Source organism: Medicago truncatula, chromosome 8, assembly GCF_003473485.1.
Source record: "Medicago truncatula cultivar Jemalong A17 chromosome 8, MtrunA17r5.0-ANR, whole genome shotgun sequence".
NCBI lineage: Eukaryota > Viridiplantae > Streptophyta > Magnoliopsida > Fabales > Fabaceae > Medicago > Medicago truncatula.
The window spans coordinates 37,293,285-37,319,325 of record NC_053049.1 but is presented as its reverse complement, the minus strand read 5'-3'; the positions used below and the strand labels follow the sequence as shown (position 1 = coordinate 37,319,325).

The window sequence follows — 26,041 nt, the reverse complement described above, 5'->3', positions numbered from 1 at the left end:
ACTGGTGCTAGTCACACCCTAAAAAAGACAAGTTACATCTCATAATGATTAATATACCTTTTAACTAAAATAAAAATTTCAAATTAACTAAATTTACATTAACGTAAATTGAACATAAGTAAACTTAATTTACATTAACCTAAATTGAACATAAGTAAACTTAATTTACACTAACCTAGATTGAACGTAAGTAAGCTGAATTTACAAACTTAATTTACATTAACCTAGATTGAACGTAAGTAAACTGAATTTATATTAACCTAGATTGAACATAAGTAAACTTAATTTACATAAACCTAGATTGAACGTAACTAAACTGAATTTACACTAACCTCTTATATACATACATAAACTAAATTTACATTAACCTAAATTGAACAATAAGTAAACTTAATTTACATTAACCTAGATTGAACGTAAGTAAACTGAATTTACACTAACCTAAATTGAACATACGTAAACTTGAATTTACATTAACCTACATACGTAAACTACACTAACCCCTTTTATATAAATACACGTAAACTTAATTTACACTAACCTCTCACATAAAATCAAATTGACAGGCATATCTCATACCAAAACAAACAATAAACAAATAGAAACTCATCGAAAATGAAATTCATGAAATTCACTAACCTTTATGAATATAGTACAGATCAATAACAAAGATGGTGATTCAGATATTGGTTGCACATCTATGATGATTTGTGGATGAAAGGGGGTAAGGGTTCAGAATGATCATAAAAGATGGGTTTTTAAAAATTTACATGAAGACAATTTTGGTATTATTGTAAAATTTTAAATAAATTTGGGTGTAACTTATTTTTTTTGGAGTGTGACTAGCACCAATCCATACTTAGGTCCATTTATTACTAGAAAAATTAATTTTGACATTTAATAATTTAGAAAAAAAAATTTATACAAAAAAAAAACATGATTTGTTTAATTTCAATGTTAACTTTTTTTGGGCTACTTTTATTACAGCTTTTTAGTTTAAGCAGTTTTTAGATTTTCATTTGTTAAATCATTTTTTACAAAAAAAAAAAAAAAAAAAAAAGAAAAAGAACAAACAGAGCCCCTTAAGCTGATCAAACATTTACCCTTAATTCTAAGGGCAGTAGTTATTGAGGGGAGGGAGGGTCCCAAAGGGGTGGGGCTTTTGATGCAAATAAGGAATGGGTAAGAGTGTGACCAAATATGTCGTCCATGGCACGCCAGGGACCGACTTATAAATCACTTACTACTAATGGGATTTTTTGTTCACAGAATCCAAATCATTGATTGTGACCCAAAAGCCATATCCTCTTTTGTCTCTTCAATCCCAATATTTTCTCTCTTTTCTCCCCAATTCATGTCATTAATTTTCTGAATCTATATAACCTTGAAATGAATAGCCTTTTCAAATCATAAAAAGATAATTCCCTTGGCGTGTAAGATTTGGATCACTTTAATTTGTTGGGTAGACTATTCTTTTTGGCTTATCATTCATATACATCATACTCATAATGGTATATTTATAGCTTTGTTTTTGGATATGATAAACATTCGTTTTATGTATAGTTGCTTTATGCTTGTTTCATCTCCTTCAATTATTGGTTAAATTCAAGTTGACTTCCTTTTCCTCTGTTTGAAACTTTTACAAAGGAATACATAGATTGATAAACAATTGGTAATGGTAATTATATTCCCTTTTTTTAGCACATAGTTCTATGATTAGAAGTTTTGAACGGTAAATCAATCCTATCAAAATATTTAAAAAAAATAAAATTGATCGAGCTAGATTTACTTATTTACAGACCAATTTTTATCTATTTCCAAAAACTACAAATAGAACACGATTCACTAAGCCAATCTAATAATTAGAGTTTAACGCTGAACATGATAGTGATTTAGTGAAGCATGCCAAATGAATAGAGGAAAAGTAATTTAATCTCAATCTCCTAAGTTGTTTGCTCATAAGCTATACTTTAAAAATTTGGGAGTAGTATAGATTAAGATAAAAATACTCACAAAAAAATTAACCAATTTGATGTTATGCTTAGAAGATCAACAGTGAAAATATATACTTGCTAGAACGGCTAACTACACGCGATGTCTATCAATTTGGAATGAAATATGAAGTTCAAGTTCCTTAAATAAATTTCCCTTCGAAAAAGAAGTTCCTTACATAAGTAACATACATACTTACTAAATACAAATAAAAAGAGGTGAAGAAGTAGAGTTGAGGTGCATGCTCTCTAGAGAGTCAAGAAAATACAAATAAAATGTCAGAAATACAAGTCTTGTAGACACGTGATTTTAACTGTTGTAAGTTTGGATGAACAACGAGTTTGACAAATTACAGACACCATGATTTTGTTGAAGTTAAAAAGTGTAGCTATTCTCAAAATCACAGTAGGTCACCCTAATTTTCAAAAGAAAAATGCTCTAACTATCCAAATGAAAATAGTCACTGTAGTTTCTTGCGCTGAAGCAATTTACAAATAAAAGTTGGTTCTTTGGGCAGGTCTTATGATGTTCTTTTCATATATGTGACACCCCACAAGAGGTGAAGAATCATTAATTTGCTTTACTTTAACCCTTTGGCCATAAGTATCATTTTCTTAGGTCACGTATAAAAGAAGCAATTGGTGGATCTAGTGTGTTCAGAAACAAAAAACAAAATAAAAAAATTGTGACAAGTTGACAATAACAATGGTGGCAGGGATTGCTGGCCATTTAAATTTTACATTGACTTCTTGCCTCAAATCCCTATAGTTTATTTTTTACAAGTCCTAATCCCTATAACTAAAAGTTAAAACAAATAGAAATTCTCTATTAGTGTTTTTCCAAACTTATCCAAACAATATTTATTTAAACAAGTAGTCTTAGATGAATTGTAAAGAAAATGTTGTTAGTCTTTCAGAAAAGTCATGGTTTGAAAACAAAATGTCACTAGGGTTGGTTAATGGTGAGGAGATTGAGTAATAATACTCCTGCTGCATTAGATTCTAAGTTCAAATTCGTTACTTTCATTATACGGAAAAGAAAAAAAGAGCATTTAGTAATGGATTCAACCCAGTTTTGATCCCCTTCGGCAATTCTGTGCCTCTATTTCTCCAACAGCAAAAGCCTATCTGAAATACATTGAATTGTTCATAGAAGCAGTTATTATTACTCAATTTCTTATCTGGTTCTCCAATCCAAAAGAGGTATCATGATTTGGGCGTCATAATTTTAGTTCAAGCATTAATAATTTTCACCTTATTAGTTATTTTTTCAGTCATCGTCTTAATTCAATGTAAATACTTGCATATTAAATTTTCATCATCATAAACAGACAGAAATATTAATTAGTACAATCTACTTCAAAATAAATTTCAGTAACTACAGTAATAAAACATTTAAACCCCATGGTTCCAAAATCTACTCAAGTGTCAAGCTTGTGCAATTAAAGAGCAGAAATAACATGACACTAATATGGAGGAGTCAAAGCTTCTGTTGTTATCAGGTACACTATAAACCTACTTTATGACACAAAAAAGGAAAAGAAATTCATAGACCTTCTCTCATTAACTAACAGAAACAATATAAACTTACCAAAACGTTCAACCACAACTACTCACACTTGATGGACCTGTATATGTGGCGGACAAAGAGCAGGGAGGCACGGAAACCTACGCTACCGAGCATGAGAAAGAAGCCATAGCAGATGCAGGCCATGTAGCCAAAGAAGAACGAAGTTTGCATAAAACCAGACATATCTGATCTTGCGTAGTAATAATACAAGCAGTAGCCATAGATGAATAAGCCAGTTGATCCACCACAAAGAAAAGACCTACGGAAACACAAACAATATCAATCTCAGGAAGAAAACTCCCATGTCAACACAATTGAGGTAAATGCACAGACTAGAAACAATGTATGAATTGCCTCTACTTTCAAACAAAATAGAACATCAGTTAGTAATTGAAAAGAGAAGTAAGCAATAATAAAATTGGACAAACATTTCACATCTCAGGAAGAAAAAAACTGTTAGAATTTAGAAATGCTATGATTGGCTCTAAAATAACATTTCGATACATGAGCTCATATCAACAGGCATAAGCTCAAACTTAAATTTGGGTCAGTGAGCCTATGATCAGAAACCCCAAGTGGCAGGCCAAGGCCTCAAGTCCCCCCATGTTTTTCTTTTGTGTTGTTTGCCCCTTGAGTAATTCCCTTATCCAAATTCACTTTACTGTCATTGGAAATTTCTGGATTTGCCCATGGGTTCATGCCATGGCCCTACCCTTATACTAAGCTAAAAATTAGTTAGGTTTGGACTTGGCCTACATGAGAAGCCCACATACAGAACCAAAGAATATCATTCAAAAGAGATTCAAAGCAAAATATGTTTTATATTAAGGTATATGATTAGTATCCACTTTACACACAACTGATGTATAAAATATATGGAAAAATGTATAAATAGCAACCAGAGCCAATTCTCACCAGACAAGGTTAACTACATGAATATAATGATGCTATAAATTCCTATCCTGAACCTTACTAAATGATGGGTCATTTAAATCCAAATCTGTTATAGTTTTAATTAGATTCTCCGGCATTTAATCTACCCTTCTTATGGGTGATTGTAAAGGTCATTTGGCTATCTTACTTTCTCTAATTATTTCATTCCTAAATACTCGCTTCCTTCTGGATTAAGCCAATAGATTTACTAGATGCAGACAGAATACTTGTCTCATTTTTGGAGTATATGTGTGATCAATGTAGATGCTAGTTAGAATAAACAACCAAGGAGATGCTAAGCAGTCGGAAAAATGAAATTTGATTGAAGAAGAAAGATTGATATGCTATGAAGCACAGACAGAGACAAGTTGACACCGATAATATTTGAGAAAATGACATAATTCAATGTAATCATATGTGTTGGTGTTGTGTCGGATACCAACGCGTGTCCGACACTGGAACATGCCTAATCTGAGGAGTGTCCGTTCTTCTTTTATGATATGCAAACTATTTTTGGTGAATTGGAAGAGAATATCAAATGTCTTATATAGTCAGCTTCTTAATTAATACTTTATAATAGATAGTAAAAATATAATAAGCTTTCCCCCCCTTACATAGAGTCGAAGACAATTTTGTCTAACCTAACAGACCAGACCATGTGATAACTAATTAACGGCCGGCACAGATGATATGTAGTAAAAAAAAGAAAGAAAAATCATATCTCGTACCATACAAACTCAAAAATAAATATGGTGAAAGGTGGCAAATGCAGTGCTATTCAGTATGAATAACAAACTGCACAAAACACACAAAAACAGATGTAGCTGACTTCATTGATTTAAAAAATAGAAAAATCCAAAATTCGATTATACTGGAAAAAAAAAACACATCATTCATGTTTATTACAAGTTTGTACAACAAAGCATTTTCCATAAGATAAGTTACATACCTCCACCACCATTCATGATCTTCTGCAGCAAGTTGAAAGTATGTCAAAGCCACAGTGATGAAAGCAGTGACGATCAACAGAATAATAAAGACGATGAAGAGTATGCTGTAGATAGTGTAAATCCTGTGGCCCCAGACACTAGCAAAAATGTAGTACAGCTCTATGTAGATGGCACTGAATGGGAGAAACCCTGCCATTGCCATCTGGGGAATGGTGCTCCTGTACCAAGGAAGAGGTGGAATTTCTCGGGGATATTTAGTAGTGCGGACAGGTGCTTGGAACTCTGTTTTGCTATTTTTACCTGCAATTCCACCTAACACAAGTAATGGCGAAGTTACCAGTGTCCATATTAGGACTATCACGCAAATTGTGCCAAAAGGAAGGGCAGCAGTTGCACTATAAGCAATTGCAACTGTGTTAAGGAAGCAGAACATAAGGAAAAGAGGGCCACAAAAGAGGCATCCTGTCAGCAATAAGTTTCTAACCTGTCAAACAAGAAAATAAACGTGTAAATGTAAGTATAACTCTAATTCCATTTCACAATCAAACAGTAATGCAAGCAATTCATGTGTACCCAATTAGTCCCTTCAAGTTGAATATAGAAGGAAGTGGCAGTATATCCAGCAATTCCAGATGTGAGAGCATATATGACCACAAGTGCAGTAAATAAAGCTCCTCGGTTGTAGGGATAGAATACACCAACCAGTGCAAGCATAAAAATGAAGATTGTGCTGCACAAGAAAAATTAATAGAAAATGATTGTGTGCTCAATTTTATAACCTTTTTAAAAAAAGCCTCAACAATGAAGGGAAAAAGATGAATCAGAAGATTCTTACAGAGTGAATAACTGGGTGCCGGAACCAAGGGCAGCTGCAAATATGGACTTGAACTTAGGAAACCGGAAAACATCGCCGTGAATGTACTTCCATCCTGTCTCCTCTTGATCATCAGCAGCTTCCTCGTCTTGAGCATATCTGGTGAAGATTACAGCAAATAAAAATGAAAAACGAGGAAAAAATAGATTAATAGACCAATGTTCTATATAGGTGAATAGGATGACAATATGCTGAATGAAGAGCTAGCAAGTCATACTTCATAAAATCATTCTTCAAGACACGCATGAGAATGGTTGCCAGGAAACCAGTCAAAAGAAGAACCGTCACACAGGAGTTTATGATGGAGAACCAGTGAATCTCCAAGTGATGTGGAAGAGAAGAAGACTGAGAGTATTTTTCCATTCTCTTCTCAAAAGGAATATCAGTTTCCTTCCATTTTACTGTGTACATAAACTCAACATCCACTTCCCTGTCCTCAGTCAGGTCAACCACAGAATGAGGGTCCATACGGGCACTGATTTCAATCACACGATCTTTGTTGTACAGAACATCAAACTGAATGTGCTTGTAAAGAAAATATTTATACTCGCTCGGATCTGCCTTTCCTTCTTTGTCAACAGTTCCAATAAATCCCCAGATCGGCAAGTCATCGTAATACATTTGGAAATAATAGTCCTTTTTAACTGCCTCTCGGAACTGATTAACTTGCTCCCTTGTGAGTGTCTTCTTGCACACAACCGTAGAGTCTTTCTCCTTCTTAAACTTAAGTTCATAAGGAGCACTAACAAGGCGATCTCCATTCAACACCTCACCAAGCGCTTCAGTCTTTTCTTTCTCGTGACCTGGCATTTGGACGCACTCATTTTAGGTTAGTATATATTAAAAATTCATGAAAGTGCATAAAATTATAAAATGCACTAAACAGAGCTGCAAATTGACATTTTCTTTATTCAGAGTTCAACGCTAATAAGAATTCCATCATATAAAAAAATAATAATATTAATCCGTGTTGTCAATCGCAGATAGCAGAAAATAGTAGTTTGTTCGAACTCCACTACTCTACAGTGCTATAACGCCTCTGTAGCAGTTATGTGACAACACTCTGTACTAAATAGCATATCGTAAATTAGTAGCGATTTGTTTAAATTCAGCTATGCTATGCCACCGCTATAGCTGCTATTTGACAAGACTGGTATTAATAGCAAGATGTTTAACTAGAAAGGAAAACCATTGGACTATAATTTACATATCTATGATATATCGATTGCCAAAACTGAAACAAATAACAATCAACCAAGTAATCAACCAAACAAGAGTTAAATAAACTAAATGACAAAAATGGCTAGCCACACAAAGTTGACTAAAAAATTACGGGCTACACAAAGTTCAAAGGCAAGTATTCATCAGAAAAAATCGAGATGCGTCAGAATGAATCCAGATTTGCATTAGATTCATGTCTAAAATAGATATGCAACGATTTGTATAGATTGGATTCATTTTTCTATTGAAGCGAGGTACCACTCGCATGTGTCATAAGTTACAGACAACCATGCCCATTACAACAGTTGGAAGAATGACAAAGCATCATGGAAGTAAAAGCACTTCATGCTAGCCAAAATCATAATAGGACTACAATAACAGACAACACCACTAGAGGTTTCTGGTATAAAATGCATTAAACAGAGCTGTAACGATATTTTACTTGTTCAGGGGGTTCAACACTAGTAAACATTCCATCAAAACAACAAAAACAAAAAAAAATCTCAATCCAATCACACAAGACAGACAATAGTGGTTTGTTCAAATTCCACTATGCTATAGCCAGTATCACGAATCAATACCGATTTGTTGAAATTCAGCTACGATAAACTGTTATAACTAGTATCTGACAACACTGACATTTTAATAGCAAGATGTTTAACTGAAAAGATAAGGCATTGATCTACAGGAATTTACGATAAATCCATTGCCAAATCGGAAACAAGTGACAATCAAAAAGTAATCAACCAAACAAGAGTTAAATAAACTAGACTCAAATCTATGTATGCATGAGGTACCACGCTATTATTATATTCATTCATGATGATTAGATAATAATAGTAATAATGAAGTTATTTAAATGAAGCAATAAATAAGAAAAACTGAAAATTTACCTGTAACACAGAATGGAAGGTCAAGGTAACGATACGTTTCACTGAAATCAAACAAAAAAAAAAAAAAAGAAGAAGAAGAAATTAAAACAATATAATAATACTAGATCAGTAATATGGTGTTGACATGGAATGTGAATTTGACGAGGACCAGAAATAGAAAACGGTGGAAAAAAGATAAATGAGAGAAATTGAAATGAGATCGGAGAGATGAAAGTACCTGGGGTTGTGAAAGGGACCGACTTTATTGGCGTAAAGAGGAACGGCATCGCCGTCGCTGTAACGGTGATCGGAGGCATCGGATCTGACGTGAGTAGCAGCGAGAAGAGAGATCAGCAGGTGGATCCATATGACACTACTACTTCCCATTTTCTTCTCTACCTTCTTCTTTCCTTCCTTCTCTGTCAGATTAGATTAGATTAGATAATACGAACAAGAAAGAAACAAAACAAGTGTGTGAGAGCAATTTTTATTTTGAGTCAAAAATAATAATAATAAGGAAATATAATATCTCACCAATTTATTTATTTATTCAATGCAATTTTCAGGTAATAAATCACCATTTTTTACTTTGAAAAAAGTAAGCTTTGTCTTTTTCCTTTTTCTTTTTGTTGATAATTTTCTCTTTTTCCTTTTACTATACTTTAGCTGGTACGTTAACCTTATCTATTCAAATAAAATTATTTTCCATTAGATACTCAAGAATAGAACTTTCAACACATATATTTTTCTTTTTATCAATTAAAATTTATGTAGATAGAAATTTATATAGATAGTTATTCTTGTCTCATACGTTTAGTGGAATTTATGATTTTTTTTTAAAATAAAAGATTGTCAGTTAGACAATATGTTACTCTCTTATGCTAAGAAAAATAAATAAAATAACAGAATGTTTAAAATAGTTTTTGTTTTCAGTTTTTAAAATATACAAGTCATCTTCTCACAATAGTTATCATTTTACATATTTTAGTTTTAGTCCCCAAAACTAAAAAATTCAAAACAATTTTCAAAACTGTAATTTTAAAAATTAGTTTAGCAAAAAAGTTTTTAATTTTCAAATTTTTAAAACCTAAAAAAAAGTTTTTGGGAAGTGTTTCAAACAGGCTCGTGTCACTTGCGATTTTCAATGTAATATAAATTTGTTTTCATAATTGTACTAATTACTCTAAAAAAATCACTAACTAACTAATATTCATATATATTTTAATTTACAATATATATATATATATATATATATGTATGTATATATCTTGTCAAAAAATATATATTTTAAACATGTATGTATATATATTTTTTTGAAGAAATGTATGTATATGTTTTATTAAGTCAAGTCTTTCACTTTATATTTATGGTTATTTATTTTATTTTTTTTGACAAAATTTATGAAAATGTTAAACATTGTACTTTATTTTTTGAATTGAACACATCAATACTTATTAATATTGCCTTGTGGTATTGGTTTGGGACCTGGAAGTATGCTCCTCCTTGAAGTCGTTCGATTCTCTCTAATGTCAATTTAGGCGGGGTAGTTTAACTTCTTCAAAAAAAAAATATTTATTAATATTAATTTTGTAGGATTCTCTTCTTTTTTTTACTAATTATTCTTTTTTATTTATATTTTAACATTTGTGTCAAATAAACAATTATGTCAATCATTATAGAAGGATAAAATAGAGAATGTGATACTTTTGACCTGGATGCTAGTTTTATAAAGAACAACAAAATAAGATATAGGTTAGGGGTTGAAATAGACTTGTAATATACGTGAAGTTTGAAAATAATCTATGTAAAAAAATACTGATATTAGCAAATAAAAATAAAAACACACAAATTATGCCATTGTAATTTGAACTTCTTCTTATTTTGGTCGTCCAATATTTCAGTCACATAAAAGTTGTTGATGTAGCATGAAATCTTGTTATGTGATGACACGGCAAAGGAAATTTGCCTAAAAAAAAATACGATTTTGCTATAATTGAATGAGGATATCAAATAAAGAAAAAATGGAATTTTTTTTGTTCTTCTGTTGGAGACGAAGTCCAGAAAAGTGACATTGAAGCCAAATTTTGCATGATTTTTTGCATGCATGTTTATCATGTTAGGAAACACCAAAACAACGGATTACCTTCACTTAGAAGTTGAATTTTAAACTAATTTCTTTGTAGAGAATTATAATAAAATACATAGAAATGATATGTAAAGTTTCATAGCACTCTAAAGATGTCTCGACTTATTTTGATTTTTTGATCGAAATGTGCAAATCGCAAGTTTGTTTCGAGTAAGTGTATACTCATAGATCAAATTCAGTTTCCCCAATTTTGCATGCATTTTTAGAACGTCATAAGAACCTCCAACACGAAATTTTAGAGTTTTTAAAATAGGGATGAATTAATTATAAATTTTTCATTTCTCATAATTATGAATTTCTTAAAAAAAATTATAATTAACTTGTCCCTCATTTAAAAACTCCAAAATTTTGTGATGAAGATTTTTATGTTGTTCTACGTGCAAAATTTATAAAATAAAAAAAAAACCAACAAAGGAACAGTAGATGAATCAATCATAATCATAGTCTTAAGTGAGAGAAGAAAAAGAGGAGATAGAAAGATAAAAAAAATAAAACTTAAAATGCATATTAGTAGTAACAGTGCCAAATGGTGGTATCTCCCAAGAAGATTCAGCAACAGTTTGTGCTAGTGAGGATGGAAACCTGAAGTTTGTGTTAGCTTCTAGTCATCCCAAACTAAATGTGTTGTGATTGCTACTTGTTGCAGTGTTTCGATAATGTTATTCCAAAACTTGTTTCTTTGTTTTCAAATACTCCACATAAGCATAACAAAGTTGGTGAGAAGATTCTTTGGCGCATGGTGCAAAAATAAGGTTATATACAAAATTGGCCAATTATGTTATATACAACAAAATTGGCACTAATAAGGTTATATAATCACATTTTTGCCACCACAAGAAGAAAAAAATAAAAAAACCAAGAGAACAAGTTGAAAATGTTCTGGACTTTCTAATTTTCTAACAAATTTTCAGGACAACAATACAAATTGAGTATCAACAACTATTTTTAATATATTTATTGCTCGTTTTCCATTTTAAATATAAAAACCTTAGAGATATTTTATGACTAATTGCAAGTTCTCGTGGTTTAATCCAATGGTTTGTTTCCTATGTATAATGTTCCTAACACCAAAGCAACATTTATTACACAAACAGATTCTTCACCACTTTCACCTCAAGACTGGCGAAAAGATAGTGTACTTGGTGAATCAATCCTCACAATAATATCTTCTTCAATAGCTGAATCATCACCTCTTCTATATGTGCTTTGTGAAGGGAGATTTGTAGCATCTTGCATGAACCCCTTCACTCCAATGTCCATTTTGTCAGTTGCAGCTCCTTCTGATTTGACCGAAACAAGTGGACGACTTCGATGTGGCACAATGATTGGATCTGACAAACTTTGAGGTAGTAGTCTAGCACGATTGGTTGACAAACTTCTACTCTGGCCAGGGATGTCTACCTTCAAAATGAATAATAATTAATGAAAGTGAATACAATAAAGCTTCGAGTATGGTACACTGTAGACACACATCATTAAATGTGCAAATCAAATAACATTTGTTTGCTAATTGAATTTCAGGCTATCCTTTTGTTTTAGGGATAGTAAATTAAAGATAGAAGCTTGGTTGTTAATCAGTTATGCATATCATCTATTATCTCCTCAGCAAGCCTATGCAATCCACTACAGAGATGATAGATCTCTCGGTGGACAAGAAACCACCTTATATGTAATTCCATACCAGCAAATTTAATATACTAGGGAACTAAAATTATATGACAAATATATTTCAGGTAATTTCAATACTGCTCATATATGATCTCTATTAGACAATATTCATGAGTTTCAGTGCCTAACGAGCCTTATACTATCCTGGCATGTTATGGTGACTAAAGCTTTAAGGATGAACTTCAACAGGAGAAATGAAATAGAAGACAGATTCTCCTTTGAAAACCCTGCCAGAAGTTGCATTCTTTTTCTTTTGGATTAAAAAAAACTAGTTCTCATAGTTAAGACTGCAGAATTCATGAAATTGAAAGATTTTTCATCTATGAACCTAAGCTACCCTAAACCGACATACCATGCTCCCATATATGCTCAGCTGCATTGCCTTTGCAGACAAACTATTGTTTTGTTGTTCCGAGCTCTGTTTATCCTGATTCTGCCTGTAGAAATGTTCAGGCCAACTCATAAGAGCACTATGTTGTCTACGGAAAGATTTATGAGGATGATCCGCAGCATGCAATATCCCTGAACTTGACTTTTTAACAAGAGCAGCATCAGGCTCAAATGCAGCAATGTCAAACACGATTACCCTTGCTCCAGGTTCAACCAGATAACAAGATCCTTGATGAATAAAACTAGCTTCCTTAGAACCTGGTATAAAAGTAAAAAGAGTGAGCATCATTTTCAAATACAAACAGACTTATATTGTTCAGGCTTCAAGCCCATGAAATCTGGTGTGAGAAGGTGTGTCAGGGATGTATTAACTATTATTAGGCCTAGACCTAACAACTTGAGCATTTGAAGAGTTGGTCCTTAATAGACACAAACATACAAGCTTATACAGAAAACAAGATAGGGGTCCCGTTGGTTGAGAAAAAATTTGTTTACTTACCCATAAACACTAATAATTACAAAAGTGTTGTCTTGTTTTAACTTTAGTTCCTATTAAAAAATGTCAAGCCTTAATGTTCTTAAGTCCCTTTTTCTCCCGAAACAGTAAAGGGTAAAGCGGATGATCAATATGCAGAAGGCGTAACGGTAGATATGTTTAGCCACGATACATAAAATGTAGAAAATAAAATCTGAATCTGCTTAGCTAAACTTTGTTTTCCCTCATCCATCCTAGCTATGGTATTTGTACTTGAATTCCTCTTCCTTGTGCCTTGGTATTTCCCCAAACCTTCACACAAAACCCCAGGTCTACTAACCAAATGTCTAATGGAAACTCAGAAAGCCAGAAAGGTATTAGACAGGGAATCATATATGAGACAAGTAAATATACCTGACATTAACAAATTTTGGAAGCTTCGATTCCCATGTGAAGGAAGCAGGGCTGCTGGTGCGGTTACTAGTTCCTGACGACCTTGAGTTTTGATATGTCCTTCTAGTAAGAAGGCAACCGAGTGATTTGGGATTTCAATTGTCCCCCCTCTTATATATATGGTCATTTCAGATTTTTCAGCAATAAGAGCTCTTAAATCTTGCCCAGTTAGTTTCTCAAATATCTGGGGAAGCAATACTTTGGAAAGGAAAATGGCACTTTCCTGCAAATCATGATAAACTTGTTGTACTGTATGACTATGAAAGATTTAGAGATATGAGTTGGATCCAAATATGGTTTATGACAAAACATTATAGCGTAATTTGATCCATGTGCCGACCCTACTTAGTGGGATAAAGCTTGGTTATTGTTGTTGTTGCAGTGACAAGATCCATCAGAAGCCATTAATTTCAAATCTGTAGAAGCAATAATGAATTATTAAAGTAGCCATACCTGCCACAGGAAGCTCTCCATTGAAGGGTCAGATCTTAGACATGAAATTATCTTATTTGCTTCAACAAAAATGTAGAATACGATGGACTCTGTGACAACATTACAAATATATGGTATTCCACTCAGCACTTCATAAAGACCCAATGTGCTCCCATGCGTAAAAGTTGGATGAAAAGGGTGCTTGCTTTGAATCATTTTGCTTTCCAACTGTAAAATAGCAATTTTCAAATACTTTGTACGCACAATCAGAAATTATAAGGTAAGCTTCATACCGAGAGAACTTGATACCTTCACCACTCCATTAGAAATTAACCAAATACCATTTGACTTGGCACCTTCCTTGTAAAGTGTCCTGCCACGCAATTTCATCATTTCCTTTGTATCACTTACAAGTGGTTCACGAACTGAAGATGGTAGAGCACCCAACATAGGATGCATATTACTTATTTTGGGAAGCTTCACCAAAGGAGGGTTTCTAAGTAATTTCTTTAAATCAGTCTGAAAAATAAATTAATCAATTAATAGACGACCATCCCAACTATAGATCTCAGAAGAATGAACCATCAAATAAAAGATTAACATAAGAAATAACAAAAGATACCTGGACAGCATCATGAAGATGTAGCATCTCTTTCTTTTCCAATATCCCAGCCTTCTCAAGGTTTTGAACATATGCAATTAAATGATTCAGCACTACATCTGTTGCTTGCCTCGTCTTTACAACACGCAAAACCTGATAATTACGCATACACATTATAAAACATAGAAAACTTCACAAAAAGAATCTATTTAACACTTCATAGCCGTAAATATGAGGCACCCCAAGCTTTAAACTGCTATACAAAAGACCGACCAACTTGAAGTTGTCAGAGTTAATCCAAATAGAGAACATTGAACGGTATGTTTAATTAGCAAACCTGAGGGTATGTTAAATGAATATCTTCTAGGAACTTTCGTGCTTCTTCTCCCTCGACAACACTTTCATTAATGACAGCAGAAGAAATGTCACTGTCACCTACAGAAGTATATGTAGAGGAAATTAATATAAATGATCTTAAATATAATTAAAACATATGTTATGTTATCACCACATTGATAAAAGTAAGACAAAATAAATAACTAGAAATAGAATATAGTGCGACAGGTGAGAACGTAAAATTGGACATATACCACAGTTGTTTTTTTTTAAAAACACAATATAGCAACATGAAATATAAAGCATTGAACAACTGATATGTGGAGACTGAAAATATAAAATATAGCATCATATCCAGTACATTTGGATACACCCTCATCATCTAAAGAGTACTACAACTAGACTATTTTATTTCTTAAATCTGAAAGCCTCTGATATGGCGTGGGCATGGACAATATGGCTTGGATATTCTGGCCAATTTTCCATAGGATGATAGAAACACAAACTATTTTGATTATTTCAATTCCTAAGATTGGACATCAGTGATAAACATTGATTGAGGAAATGAAGCATGTTACAGTCCTGCAAGTATTTGACACAATTAACACAGGAGAATAGGGAAGAAGGAGAAAACTCTGCACAATGCACACCCTCTAGAACCAAACAATTAAAAACGACACAACAAAAAAAGGTTATTTGTTCTTAAATTTATTTTTAAATTAATTGTTGTAACTCATTTAAATTTGTTCTTGTATATTATAATCATTTAATGTATCCTGGTGTCAGGATTCTAGCTGTGCATATGTTAAATGAAAATATTGAATAATTTTTCAAAATGATAGTTTGTGTTGGCTGACAATTATACCAAAAAACTAAGTTAATGGAGCTAGTAAAAATAGAAAACAAAATGGGAAAGATGGAAAAAGGTAAAAAATTGGAAATAATATTGGGAAGATAAATAGACAAAGGCAGATTATTACCTATGAAGTCATGTAATTGTTGTCGAGCAATTCTGTGAGCACGAAGAAATGCAGCACAAATATAACATGCTGACTCCAACCTGTCCACGGTGAAGTATGTAACCAACTTCGATGGCAACATATTTGACTGGAGGAACTTGTAGTAATTTGGGAAGTGCACGTTAGGTTTTAAACCTTTCCAGTCACATAGAGGCTCAGATGAAGCCAAATCTATTGATTCTTCCGCTGATAGCATTAGGATATTAGCTATTGTTTGCGTAATTCTCCTTTCATCAAGCATCTCCCAATAAGCAGCTTGGACACCTAATACGAGAGGAATGAGTTCACAAATTCTTAGTATTATTAGCAAATGAGAACTTTATCAAAGGACTAAGCCAACACAAGATTACCATCACATGTTTAATTGTCTATGTGTGTGCATACCTATTAAAAAAAACTAACATGAGATAACAGAAGCAACTTTGAAAAGCACTTGAACACATGCCCGCGCGCGCGCACACACACTATTACCATGAAAACAACAGGGGCATCTTATTAACTTAGGCCTTTAGATGAATGCATGTTTTGCCATCATAAGTTCATAACAATACCATCCATCAAGATTTAGTTTGATCATATATAACAAGAACTATTGGAAACCCTAAGTGCCTTTGTTGCAGCCATCTTAGAATGCCTTAATTGCACACTCCACCACCTTCATTATGTTGGGTGTAAGGAGGCGTATTGAGATCTCACATGGCTATAGATAGGGACAAAGTAGTATTAATAACTTAAGCAAACATCAGCCCTCGAGCTGGCTTTAGGGTTAAAGTTGGGCCAAGATTTAATTCTAAGATATATCATAGTATATTCTAAATCTGCTATTGAGACACCCACATTTGGTCACGCTCAAGTTGTCTAGTCCTGGACATGAGAGGGTGTATTGGAAACGGATTGACTGTCTATATTGCAGCCTCCAACATCTTTATTGTCTGGGGTGTGAGGGGGGGTGACGATATCACTCATCGGCTAAAGAAATGGACAAAGTAATCTTTATAAGGTTTTGGGAATCCTCACCCCTTGAGCCATATTTTGGGTTTGAGTTAGGCTTTTCCTAAGATTAGTAATCAAAGTATTTTCCTTCCAGGAGGGATTGAGTACAAATTTAACTCATGCATGTTAATAAGATAATGATTTGGTTCGATTTATGTGGAAAAAATTAGGAAAAGGCATCAAGCCAAATTTCATGACAATGCCGAGATTGGTTGCTAGACATTTAAAATCAATCCAAAGCTCTTTTTTAATAGTACAAAAATGTGGAAGAATCGGTGAAAATCAGATTTGATTCTCTATGATTTTATTTTATTCTCTTTATTTTTATTCTGACATTATTAGTGTATTACTATTGTAAATTCTTTTCCTATATAAACAGTCTAAGAGTGTAGTAATAAGACATTAGAGTTTTTCCTTAAAAAAAAGGACATTAGAGTTTTACTCCATTACTTTCTTCATAAAATCTTCCAAGAAGAGCAAGCACTAACCCTTCATTACAACTGTACATGCTATGCTACAAAATAAAACATAGAAACTAGAAATTGCATTACTATATCTTTAAATTGAAAAACTTTTGAATGAAATTCATATAACTATGTGGACAACTAGTTAGATAAAAAGATTCAATCAAATTGGAAAACATTCCATCCAATAAAACATAAACAAATGGGTACAAGGGTTTAGAATATTTGAAGCAGTTAATCAAACAGAAACACTGGGTATAGAGTGGTGAGGTTCCTGCTGTTGTTAAAGTTAAAAGAACTGGTGTAAATAATGTAAAACTATAAATGTAAGCTTATATTAAAAAAAAGAAAAAACTATAAATGTAAAATCTCTTAGAATCGAAACAAATGCAAATGTTTGCATACCATTCAGAAGGCGTACTCGCATGTCTTGCAAATTCATAAGATCTAAGTCACCATCACTTGTTTGCATACCATTCAGAAGGCGTACTCGTATGTCTTTCAAATTCATAAGATCTAAGTCACCATCACTTTTAGATGCACCATGAGGACGAACGCGTTCACCTTCAAAGTCATTTAAGCAGGAAATATATCTCTTCACTGTGGGCCAGTCAGCAGGCCCGAGTTCCTCATCATCTCCAAGTTCACTAAAAGCCTTCAATGCTTTATTAGCCATTTCATACTTTGTAACATCAAGGATACGTCTCTGTTATTACATGAGCAAAATATGAGGACCAAAACCAACTAGAACTTGATTACAAAATCATTGAGAATAGGAAGAAAGGCATTCATTCCTTTCTACCTACCATTAATAATTAATACCAAGGAAAAAGACAAGCATGGAATATTTCTTTATGGAGTGTAGACTGATAGGTATCTGCCAAATCTAATTTTTTTATAGTTTATTGTTCATAATAAATTCATACAAATACCAATTGCTTATATAATCTATCAATTAGCTCACTTGCTGCACATTTCTTCTCCAATACTCACCGTCTCTGAACTCTGCTGTTAAATCTATTACTTTGGGTTTCTAGACTAATGACCAAGAAAAGCCAAAATGAAGGAACACGGTGGTAGTTACAAGTTGCACCCATGGCCAGCATGCTCAGAGCATTTATTTCACCAACTACTTGTAGTCTCCATCCAGTGATTATCTCCTTCCTATTGGACTAGCACCTCCGCACACTAGAATCTAAGATTTTCCTCATATCGGTGGTTACCATGCACCTTTCCAGCCAACAATAGTGACTGTGTCTACCTGGATCACCACGTGCCATCAATTCCAGGTTTACCATTTAAATTATTCTGAACTCTCAATTTTTAGAACTGAGCTATGGTATCATGAATGTTAAGTTAGAAAAAGAAAACACAGATGGACCGATACGCCATAGTAACTCTAGAGTAATTTAAATTGAAAGTTCAGAAAAATTGAGTTATGGTTTTGTGTTAGGCCCAACTACTTATAAACACATTGGTAGGCCATCTCTCATCCGATGTGGGACTCTTTAACACACACCCTCACATCGAGGACTAGACATCTGGAGCGTAGATATAAATGGTGGGTGGCCTGATAGCAGAAACTTGATAGCAGGTGGCCCAATGGATCTTAGAGGATGCTTTGATACCATGTTAGAAATCGTGGTTGGCAGGCCATCAATATGTCTCATCAATAAGCAGACTACCATGACAAGTGAGAAGGAGAAAACATAGATTGATTGACCATATTAACATCTGCAATACACACTTTGGTAGGGAACATGTACTAAATTTAAGAGCAATTATAGGATGCTAAAATTTCTTGAGTTCAATTCCTCTCAGTGGAATATCATAAGCACCCACACATATTTAGCACATCCAAAAACTCATTAATGTTTGATAAAAGAAGAATGTTTGCAATTATTATTTCCAGTCCATATCTCACTCTTTTAAATTAACGAAAGTTCCACCATTAAAAAGCCCATTTGGAGGACATCATATTTTTGTCTCACTAATTTCTTTTTGTTTCTCTTTTCTGTCTATATTTTACATTTTATTGAAACACAGTAGCCTACAGAATTTGTTACTATTTACAGCAGTGAATTATATATGAAAATTTCAAGTTATTTTCATAGATAAGAGGAAGAACGACCGAGAGAATTCAGATAAAATAAAAAATGAATACAAAAAGAGCAGCACTAATAATTTGGGATATCAAACAATTCCATCTTTTTTTTTGGTCAAGTAGCCACGCCTAGTGGCTAGAGCTCACACAATTAAATTGTGGAGAAATGGAGTATCCGGGGTTCGAACCCCGGCCCCTGCATATAATATGCAATATCCCTACCAACTGAGCTAAGCTCACGGGGATAAACAAATCCATCTCTCATTACATGAAGATATTTTTAAAATGGAAGATTAAGAGAACCCTGACCTTAGCTGATGATAACTTATTCATGCCAAGGAAGTGTAATATGAACTGTGTGGTTGAACCATTCACTATAAGTGTTAAAAACACAATTCCACCGGTGAAGAAAACAAACTACACAATCAAAACACATGTCAGTCAGATATATAGACAATTTTAACATCGAGAAATTTGGGGTTGTAGTGATCTTACAAAATCATAGAGCAGAGTTACGAATTAGAAATTTACAAGGGTTTGAGCCATTGAACAGTACTAGCAACACACTCCCACTAAGTTACGTGGGTTCCATTTTCTATATAGTGGGGCTCATTCCACAATCATGAAGTTTTTGGAAGAAAAATGTTAGTGAGTTGCTAGTCTTTCTGCAAGGGTTTTATTAATATGAATTGCATACCATTGTTCCCGTCTCTGGAGTCAATTCAATTGATCTGCCACTCGAACGCTAAACAAACCAAAAACATTAACAATTAAAAGATTAAACTACAAAAATATGAACATGGATGTCAATGATGATCTCATGCAAGTACATTTTTTCCCTGCTCCCTAAATACATTGTAGAGGAAAACAAGTGCTGTGAAACTTTTTCTGCTGTATAAATAGATATATACCCCTAAAAAAAAATAGATATATGCAGTAATATATGCTATGTCCTTTAGTTAGCTAATTATGATGAATCTTAAATACAGAATTTCATGTTGAAAATGTGTCTCTCTCTGCTCAATTATTTCTCCTAAACCCTTTTCATCTTCTTCGACCATGTAAATCAACATGATTCTGAATCCCTCTTAAAACATTTCTGACTCGACTTTCTCATCTTTCTTAGTATTTTCTTAAATCAATTAATTAAATTTTTGGTTTTCAATTAATAAGTTACCAAACAAATAATAGCACACGAAATCTCAAATTTCTTCATCTATCTTCAACAGGTAGAAAACTCAATATATTTATATTCTCCCTTTTTGAGGAAAACTCAATTATATCCCTATATAACTGGTAAATATTGAGAGGGTGTTATGTCGATGAAGAAGTACATCCATCAGTCAATAAACACTTGCCTTAACCGATAGTGAAAGTGACAACGCAACTGCTCCTCGCAACCCTGACCAGACGAGAATAATAGCTTCTTTCCAATTCAAACCATATCCAAAATAATTTAGAAAGGGAAATAGTGCTCCAACTACAATGCATCGAGACACTTGAACATATGCATAGAGAAGCAAGAGGTAGACCCATGACTTTCCTACAATAGAACCAACAGTTTGTAGTTACTCCTTTAAAATTAACAAACGGAAGTATTTCAATAATAAAACATGCAAGTAACACCGGCAAGAGCTTCTATAAAACATAAGATTATCCAAGTATCTAAATTAAGTTGTCTTGTTGAGAACAATATGATAATCATTGCAATTTTATCTCGACTTTCTTTGGTCCTATCATTGTATAAGGTGGTATGCATCAAAGAAAACCACAAACTGAAAATATGATTTATCATAGCTGAAAATAGTGAAATTAAAATCCTTAAAACAAGATATGATTTGTGGATGTTAGCAAGAGCAACACAACCGAGCGATGTAGTAGGATTATATGCAGTTTAGAGTTAAAAGTGACAATTTAAAGAAATTATATCTCTTTCAATGTGTATTAACCTGTCAATTTCCCCTATTCTAGTCAGAAATGATACAAAATTATGGAACACAGCTTCCTTAAGATTCATCTGCACAATCATGCAACAGTGCTATAAGCTCCTATTTGTGACTCTCCCAGTCCCAAAATAAGTGTCAATGTATCATATTTGCAAAGAAAAAAGTCTCAAAGTAAGTGTCATTTTATATTTTCAATGTTACCATTAATCATTTAGTACTCTCTAGTTAATAGTAATACGATTTGCATCACTTCCAAGTAATTATCCTCCACTTTGCATTTATGATAATGGTGAATCCACCAATGATTAATAAGGTTAATTTGGCAAAATCGCTGTGTACTTTCTTTCATTTGTAGTTTCTCCTTAATTTGTGTGAAATAAGCTATGATCTATGACACTCATAATGGGATGGAAGGAGTAATTAGCAATGGTTTCATGTATTATCATTCAAGATTTCCATGGGATGGTTTATCCCGAATAAATGAAATTTAAGAATATAATCCAAGGGCATCTTGAACAAAGAATATAACTTAAGAAGCGATTCAAGAGAATACTACCATGGGAAAAAACTTGTTCATCACTGAGTATTCCTTCAGCTATAACAACTCCACTGCAAAGCAAAAGATAAGAACATATATTAATGGAAGTAATATACTAGTAAGAATGCATTACGGCAGCTCAAAACTGTGTTCAACCAGAAAAAAAATATTCCTCACTCAATCCAAATGGCATCAACAGCCTGTTTCACAAGTAATATCATTATATTTCAAGATTCCAACTGAGCTCTTACCTCAAAATGAAAATTATTGTATTGGCGATATAAGCAATCATTTCCCTGGAGAAAAATAAATAGGGATCAAAATCCTTTATATTTGAAAACAGAGTAATGGAAAATGAGAGACACAATAAAAGTGGTTTCTTGTCCAACTCTAAATACCATGTTGTTAAAACAAGCGAAAAGTAAATCATTTAATGAAATTCATACATCTAAACTAAGCAGCAGAGCAAAATTTTACATACCAGAAATTATAAATACTAAGATTACAGCTACCTCAATAAGAAACTATTTATATACTTCCCAACACCCTGCCATAGTATAAGTAAAGAAGAGTTCTTTTATTCATTTTGGTTGCCTGGAAAGAATAATGTTCTTACTTCCTTTGACTCCACTGGTTCCACTAACCCCTCAACTATATAGGAAAACTTTTCTGCAGCTACGAATAGAAATAATATAACTTTTAGGCTTGTTTCATTTCTTTATTTCTATTTTATCTTCTACATTCTAAAAAGTAAACCTCATCTATGCTTATCACAAAGAAAATTGGAGGACAAGCATCTAAAAACAAACAAGAAATCAAGCAGAAAGAATTAGCTCAGCAAAATATCTATCCCCAGTGCAACTTAAAACGAGCAACCCCTTAATGAAGCCATTAGATGAATCCACGAGGTTCTAGAATACTTTAAGGATAAGAATATTTGGACTGAGGAAGGGAGGCCAGAGACTTCACTGTTCAGTGAAAAACCTATGATTCCTTTTCTTTGTTCCTTTTAGTGCCACAAACACAAGCAGAAGTTGAAAATTAAAAAGAATAAAATATTCCCCGTAGAGTCAATCTGACTCGTCTAATTACCTACACAACTAACACAAGGATGCGTAAAAGGTATACCAAAAGTAATGAAAGCTTTGTTGACGTTCACCCTTAAAAGCTGTCCTTGTAAATGCAGAATAGAACCTGTAGAAAGATTTCAATACCAAATTTTCCAAGAAGTGGCATAGATATTTGGTGCTAGCGGCCAACTTACATTCCGAATGACATCAATGCCAAAACACCAGAAACTTCCGCACTCACTTGAGCCTATAAAAGATTTTGACCATCAATTTCTCCATGCAAAAGAATGGAAGTAATTCTAAATAGTACCACACCAAAAAATCCCATTACGACGATACGATTTTTAGCAGATATAACCGCTTATCCTACTGAAAGATGCATTAAAAAAAAACTAGGGTATTATACATATTATGTGCATTAATTATTCATAACTCATAATACAAATATAATCTCTAAAATTACTAAAAGATGAAACCAAATTTGAAAGCAACTTACAGTGTAGTAAGCAACATAGCTAACAGCAAGTGTTAGAGAAATCTCAATCACTGTATCATTAAAAATAAACCCAAGCCATAAAACAGATGCAATCCCGAAAGCAATACCAATTCCTACACTGGACCGATCAAAGTATCACATAAGCAAAGATAAATTGTGTCATTATCCAACAGAGAAGAAGTGGGTTAAACCTACGCTCCAAGTGAAACTTGTGCTAGAAATTTGATTATGGCAAGCCAATTGAAGGTCTCTCCAAGAACCATCCGATAGAAAAGGGTATAAACCACAATAGCCACCCTGGACAAGAACAAAGGTTAAGCTTTCTAGAAGACCAAATAAAAAACATCTAAAAGAACCATCACATGCAGAAATAGTCACTCATTATAAATGATCAAGGCTTTAAGCTACTTCCTACAACCTAAATTTAATAGCAAATTTGGTAATTCATTTGAAGGGAAGAACGTTGGTGAAAACAAGAGTCAAGGGATCTAAACAAAGTACCCATCATTCATCACGGATTCCCCTTCAATTATTGTGCTTAATTTTTTGCTGGCACCAAGTTCTTTCAACAAGGCTACAACAGCAACAGGATCAGATGCACCAAGAAGTCCCCCAAGCAAAAGTGATGTTTTCCAACTCCAGCCATACGGGAAAGTAAGCTGTATTATGACAAATGACGTATAACTTTAACCATGTGACACAAATGATGAATTCTAAACACATTGGTTCTCATACCTTCAAAAGAGTTCCAAGAAAAATGGTCGAAAGCACAACACCTGGACCAGCTAGTAAGATCATTTGTGCAATACACCTCTGCACTCAATTGAAACAAATCGAGATTAGGGAAACTTGCGATGCAATATCAGTCATTTATAAGTCAACAGGTGATGACTTACATTATAATAGAAACATCAAGTTTGCACCCTACTCGGCAGGGTTTGATCATAGCAACTTCTAGTTTTGTTGATCTAGTTTCCTCATCTTCCATTTGGGATCACAAGTAACTCGGAGATAGAGCTATTAGTTTCATAGTAACATTTAGTGCAGTAAAGATTTCTAAGCCCTTGCTATTTACATTATAATTCTTAGTATTTAGGTTAATTTTCAAGATGGTCTCCTTTAGTTTATGTTAATAAAACTGGCGAGATTTGCTGGGCATCTGAATTTTTTTGTGAGTTTTCCATTATTGAGGATTTTCAATTGTGATCATTTGGTGTGTATGGAAGGTGCAATGCCGAGGAGGAAATCAAGTGTTATTCATATAAATGTTTGCTGTCAAAGCTGTTGCTGTGGTAAAATAAGCATAGTTTTTCCTTAAGTGCAGTTAGCATAATTCCAGTGGCTGAGGTGAGCTAAGAGATAAATCTACAATTTACATGTTGATCACTTTCTATGGCTCTCTCTTTTTGCTACACTTTTTTTGAGGTTTCATGTAATTTAGATCACACACAACGGTTTCCAAGTTACACCAGAAAACACACCAAAGCATATAAAAATCCCCTTTACATGATGGCGAGAGTTTATATAATATGCATAGAAAATTGGATGTGTACGTATATAATCATGCAAGAGTGTGAGAATGCATGGAAACATACACGAGAAAAGAACTAGTATAACAGACTGCAACCATCACTTTTTAACTAAAATAGAAGTGAGTTAATATTCATATCCAAGAATGGAAACCTTAATTTGATGAACTTCCATTGAGAAAGAGCTCTCAAAAAGGAGAGCAGGAAGGAAAACAGCTAGCAGGAGCTCCGGATCAATCTCTGACCCTGCATATTAAAAATAATAATCACTTGAATCAGTTGATATATATTTTCTAAAAGCCTAGTCTATTGAATTACGTAAATTTCAGAATAACTTGAGAATGGAATGAGAACTTACAAAGACGAATCCCATTTCCAAGCATTCCCAGGCGATGATGAGTACCATATTCTGTTTAAAAATGAGAAAATGTCAATGTAAGTTACGTTTTGGCATAACATAACATGATACAAATAAATTATAAAATTAGTTTTTCAAATAAAAATAGACGAAGAGTGAAGTTATTTAAGGTAATAGTAACAATAATAATTAAAGAAGTAAGAAGAAGAACCTAAAGAACCAATAGCAATGCCAAGGATGAGCAAAGAAACAGTGTAAGGAACTCGAGTGCCATGGAAAAGGTGTCTGCAAGCAGCACCAAGAATAAGACTGAGAAAAAAGAAGATGACTGCATCTAATGGAGAAGCAGAAGCAGAAAGAGCATTTTGTTGTTGATCCATCATTCTCAACGGAAGAAGCGATTCAGTTATAACTTGTAACGACAAAATGTTACGTTACAGCTCTGAATGTTTTGACACTCGATCGAATTCAGGGTTTAAGTAATTCTTCCGTTGCACTGTAACGGCATCCATACGCACGTACGTCTGCAGCAGCATAAATAAGGTTAAGAACATTATTTATTTATTTATTGGCCCCCGAAATCTTTTATGTCCCTCAATTTCCCAATTTGCC

The 26,041-nt window shown here is 33.4% G+C and overlaps 2 protein-coding genes across 2 annotated transcripts; both read right to left on the bottom strand.

Annotated features, from left to right (window-relative positions):
- Positions 1-3,329: 3,329 nt before the first annotated feature.
- LOC120577358 (transmembrane 9 superfamily member 3) lies at positions 3,330-8,883 on the bottom strand. The gene is made up of 7 exons (XM_039828594.1): positions 8,650-8,883; positions 8,433-8,473; positions 6,536-7,121; positions 6,280-6,417; positions 6,018-6,174; positions 5,444-5,928; positions 3,330-3,820 (listed from the first exon to the last, which is right to left on the bottom strand). Exons 1-7 carry the CDS (start codon positions 8,796-8,798, stop codon positions 3,601-3,603), a joined length of 1,776 nt encoding a protein of 591 aa, XP_039684528.1. The 5' UTR covers positions 8,799-8,883; the 3' UTR covers positions 3,330-3,600.
- A 2,597-nt stretch (positions 8,884-11,480) lies between these two features.
- Positions 11,481-25,289, bottom strand: LOC120577421 (sodium/hydrogen exchanger 7). Its single transcript, XM_039828782.1, has 21 exons — positions 25,226-25,289; positions 24,278-24,355; positions 24,044-24,201; positions 23,738-23,839; positions 23,543-23,660; positions 23,241-23,293; positions 23,105-23,170; positions 22,228-22,272; positions 21,995-22,047; positions 20,851-21,035; positions 20,190-20,237; positions 19,802-19,909; positions 17,863-18,094; positions 15,893-16,195; positions 14,914-15,011; positions 14,598-14,729; positions 14,285-14,494; positions 13,997-14,203; positions 13,505-13,766; positions 12,578-12,873; positions 11,481-11,958 (listed from the first exon to the last, which is right to left on the bottom strand). Exons 1-21 carry the CDS (start codon positions 25,244-25,246, stop codon positions 11,671-11,673), a joined length of 3,063 nt encoding a protein of 1,020 aa, XP_039684716.1. The 5' UTR covers positions 25,247-25,289; the 3' UTR covers positions 11,481-11,670.
- Between the last annotated feature and the right edge of the window lie 752 nt (positions 25,290-26,041).

What these genes read in the sequence shown, in the direction of transcription:
- LOC120577358 (XM_039828594.1), bottom strand. Translation starts at nt 8,798, where the DNA reads ATGGGAAGTAGTAGTGTCATATGGATCCACCTGCTGATCTCTCTTCTC. An exon ending in TTGAAGAATGATTTTATGAA is followed by an intron (nt 6,418 to 6,535) that starts GTATGACTTGCT and finishes AATCTTCACCAG; the next exon opens with ATATGCTCAAGACGAGGAAG. An exon ending in GGCACCCAGTTATTCACTCT is followed by an intron (nt 6,175 to 6,279) that starts GTAAGAATCTTC and finishes TTTCTTGTGCAG; the next exon opens with CACAATCTTCATTTTTATGC.
- LOC120577421 (XM_039828782.1), bottom strand. Translation starts at nt 25,246, where the DNA reads ATGGAAGTTCATCAAATTAAG. An exon ending in TTCTTGGAACTCTTTTGAAG is followed by an intron (nt 24,202 to 24,277) that starts GTATGAGAACCA and finishes GTCATAATACAG; the next exon opens with CTTACTTTCCCGTATGGCTG. An exon ending in ACAATAATTTTCATTTTGAG is followed by an intron (nt 22,048 to 22,227) that starts GTAAGAGCTCAG and finishes TTTGCTTTGCAG; the next exon opens with TGGAGTTGTTATAGCTGAAG.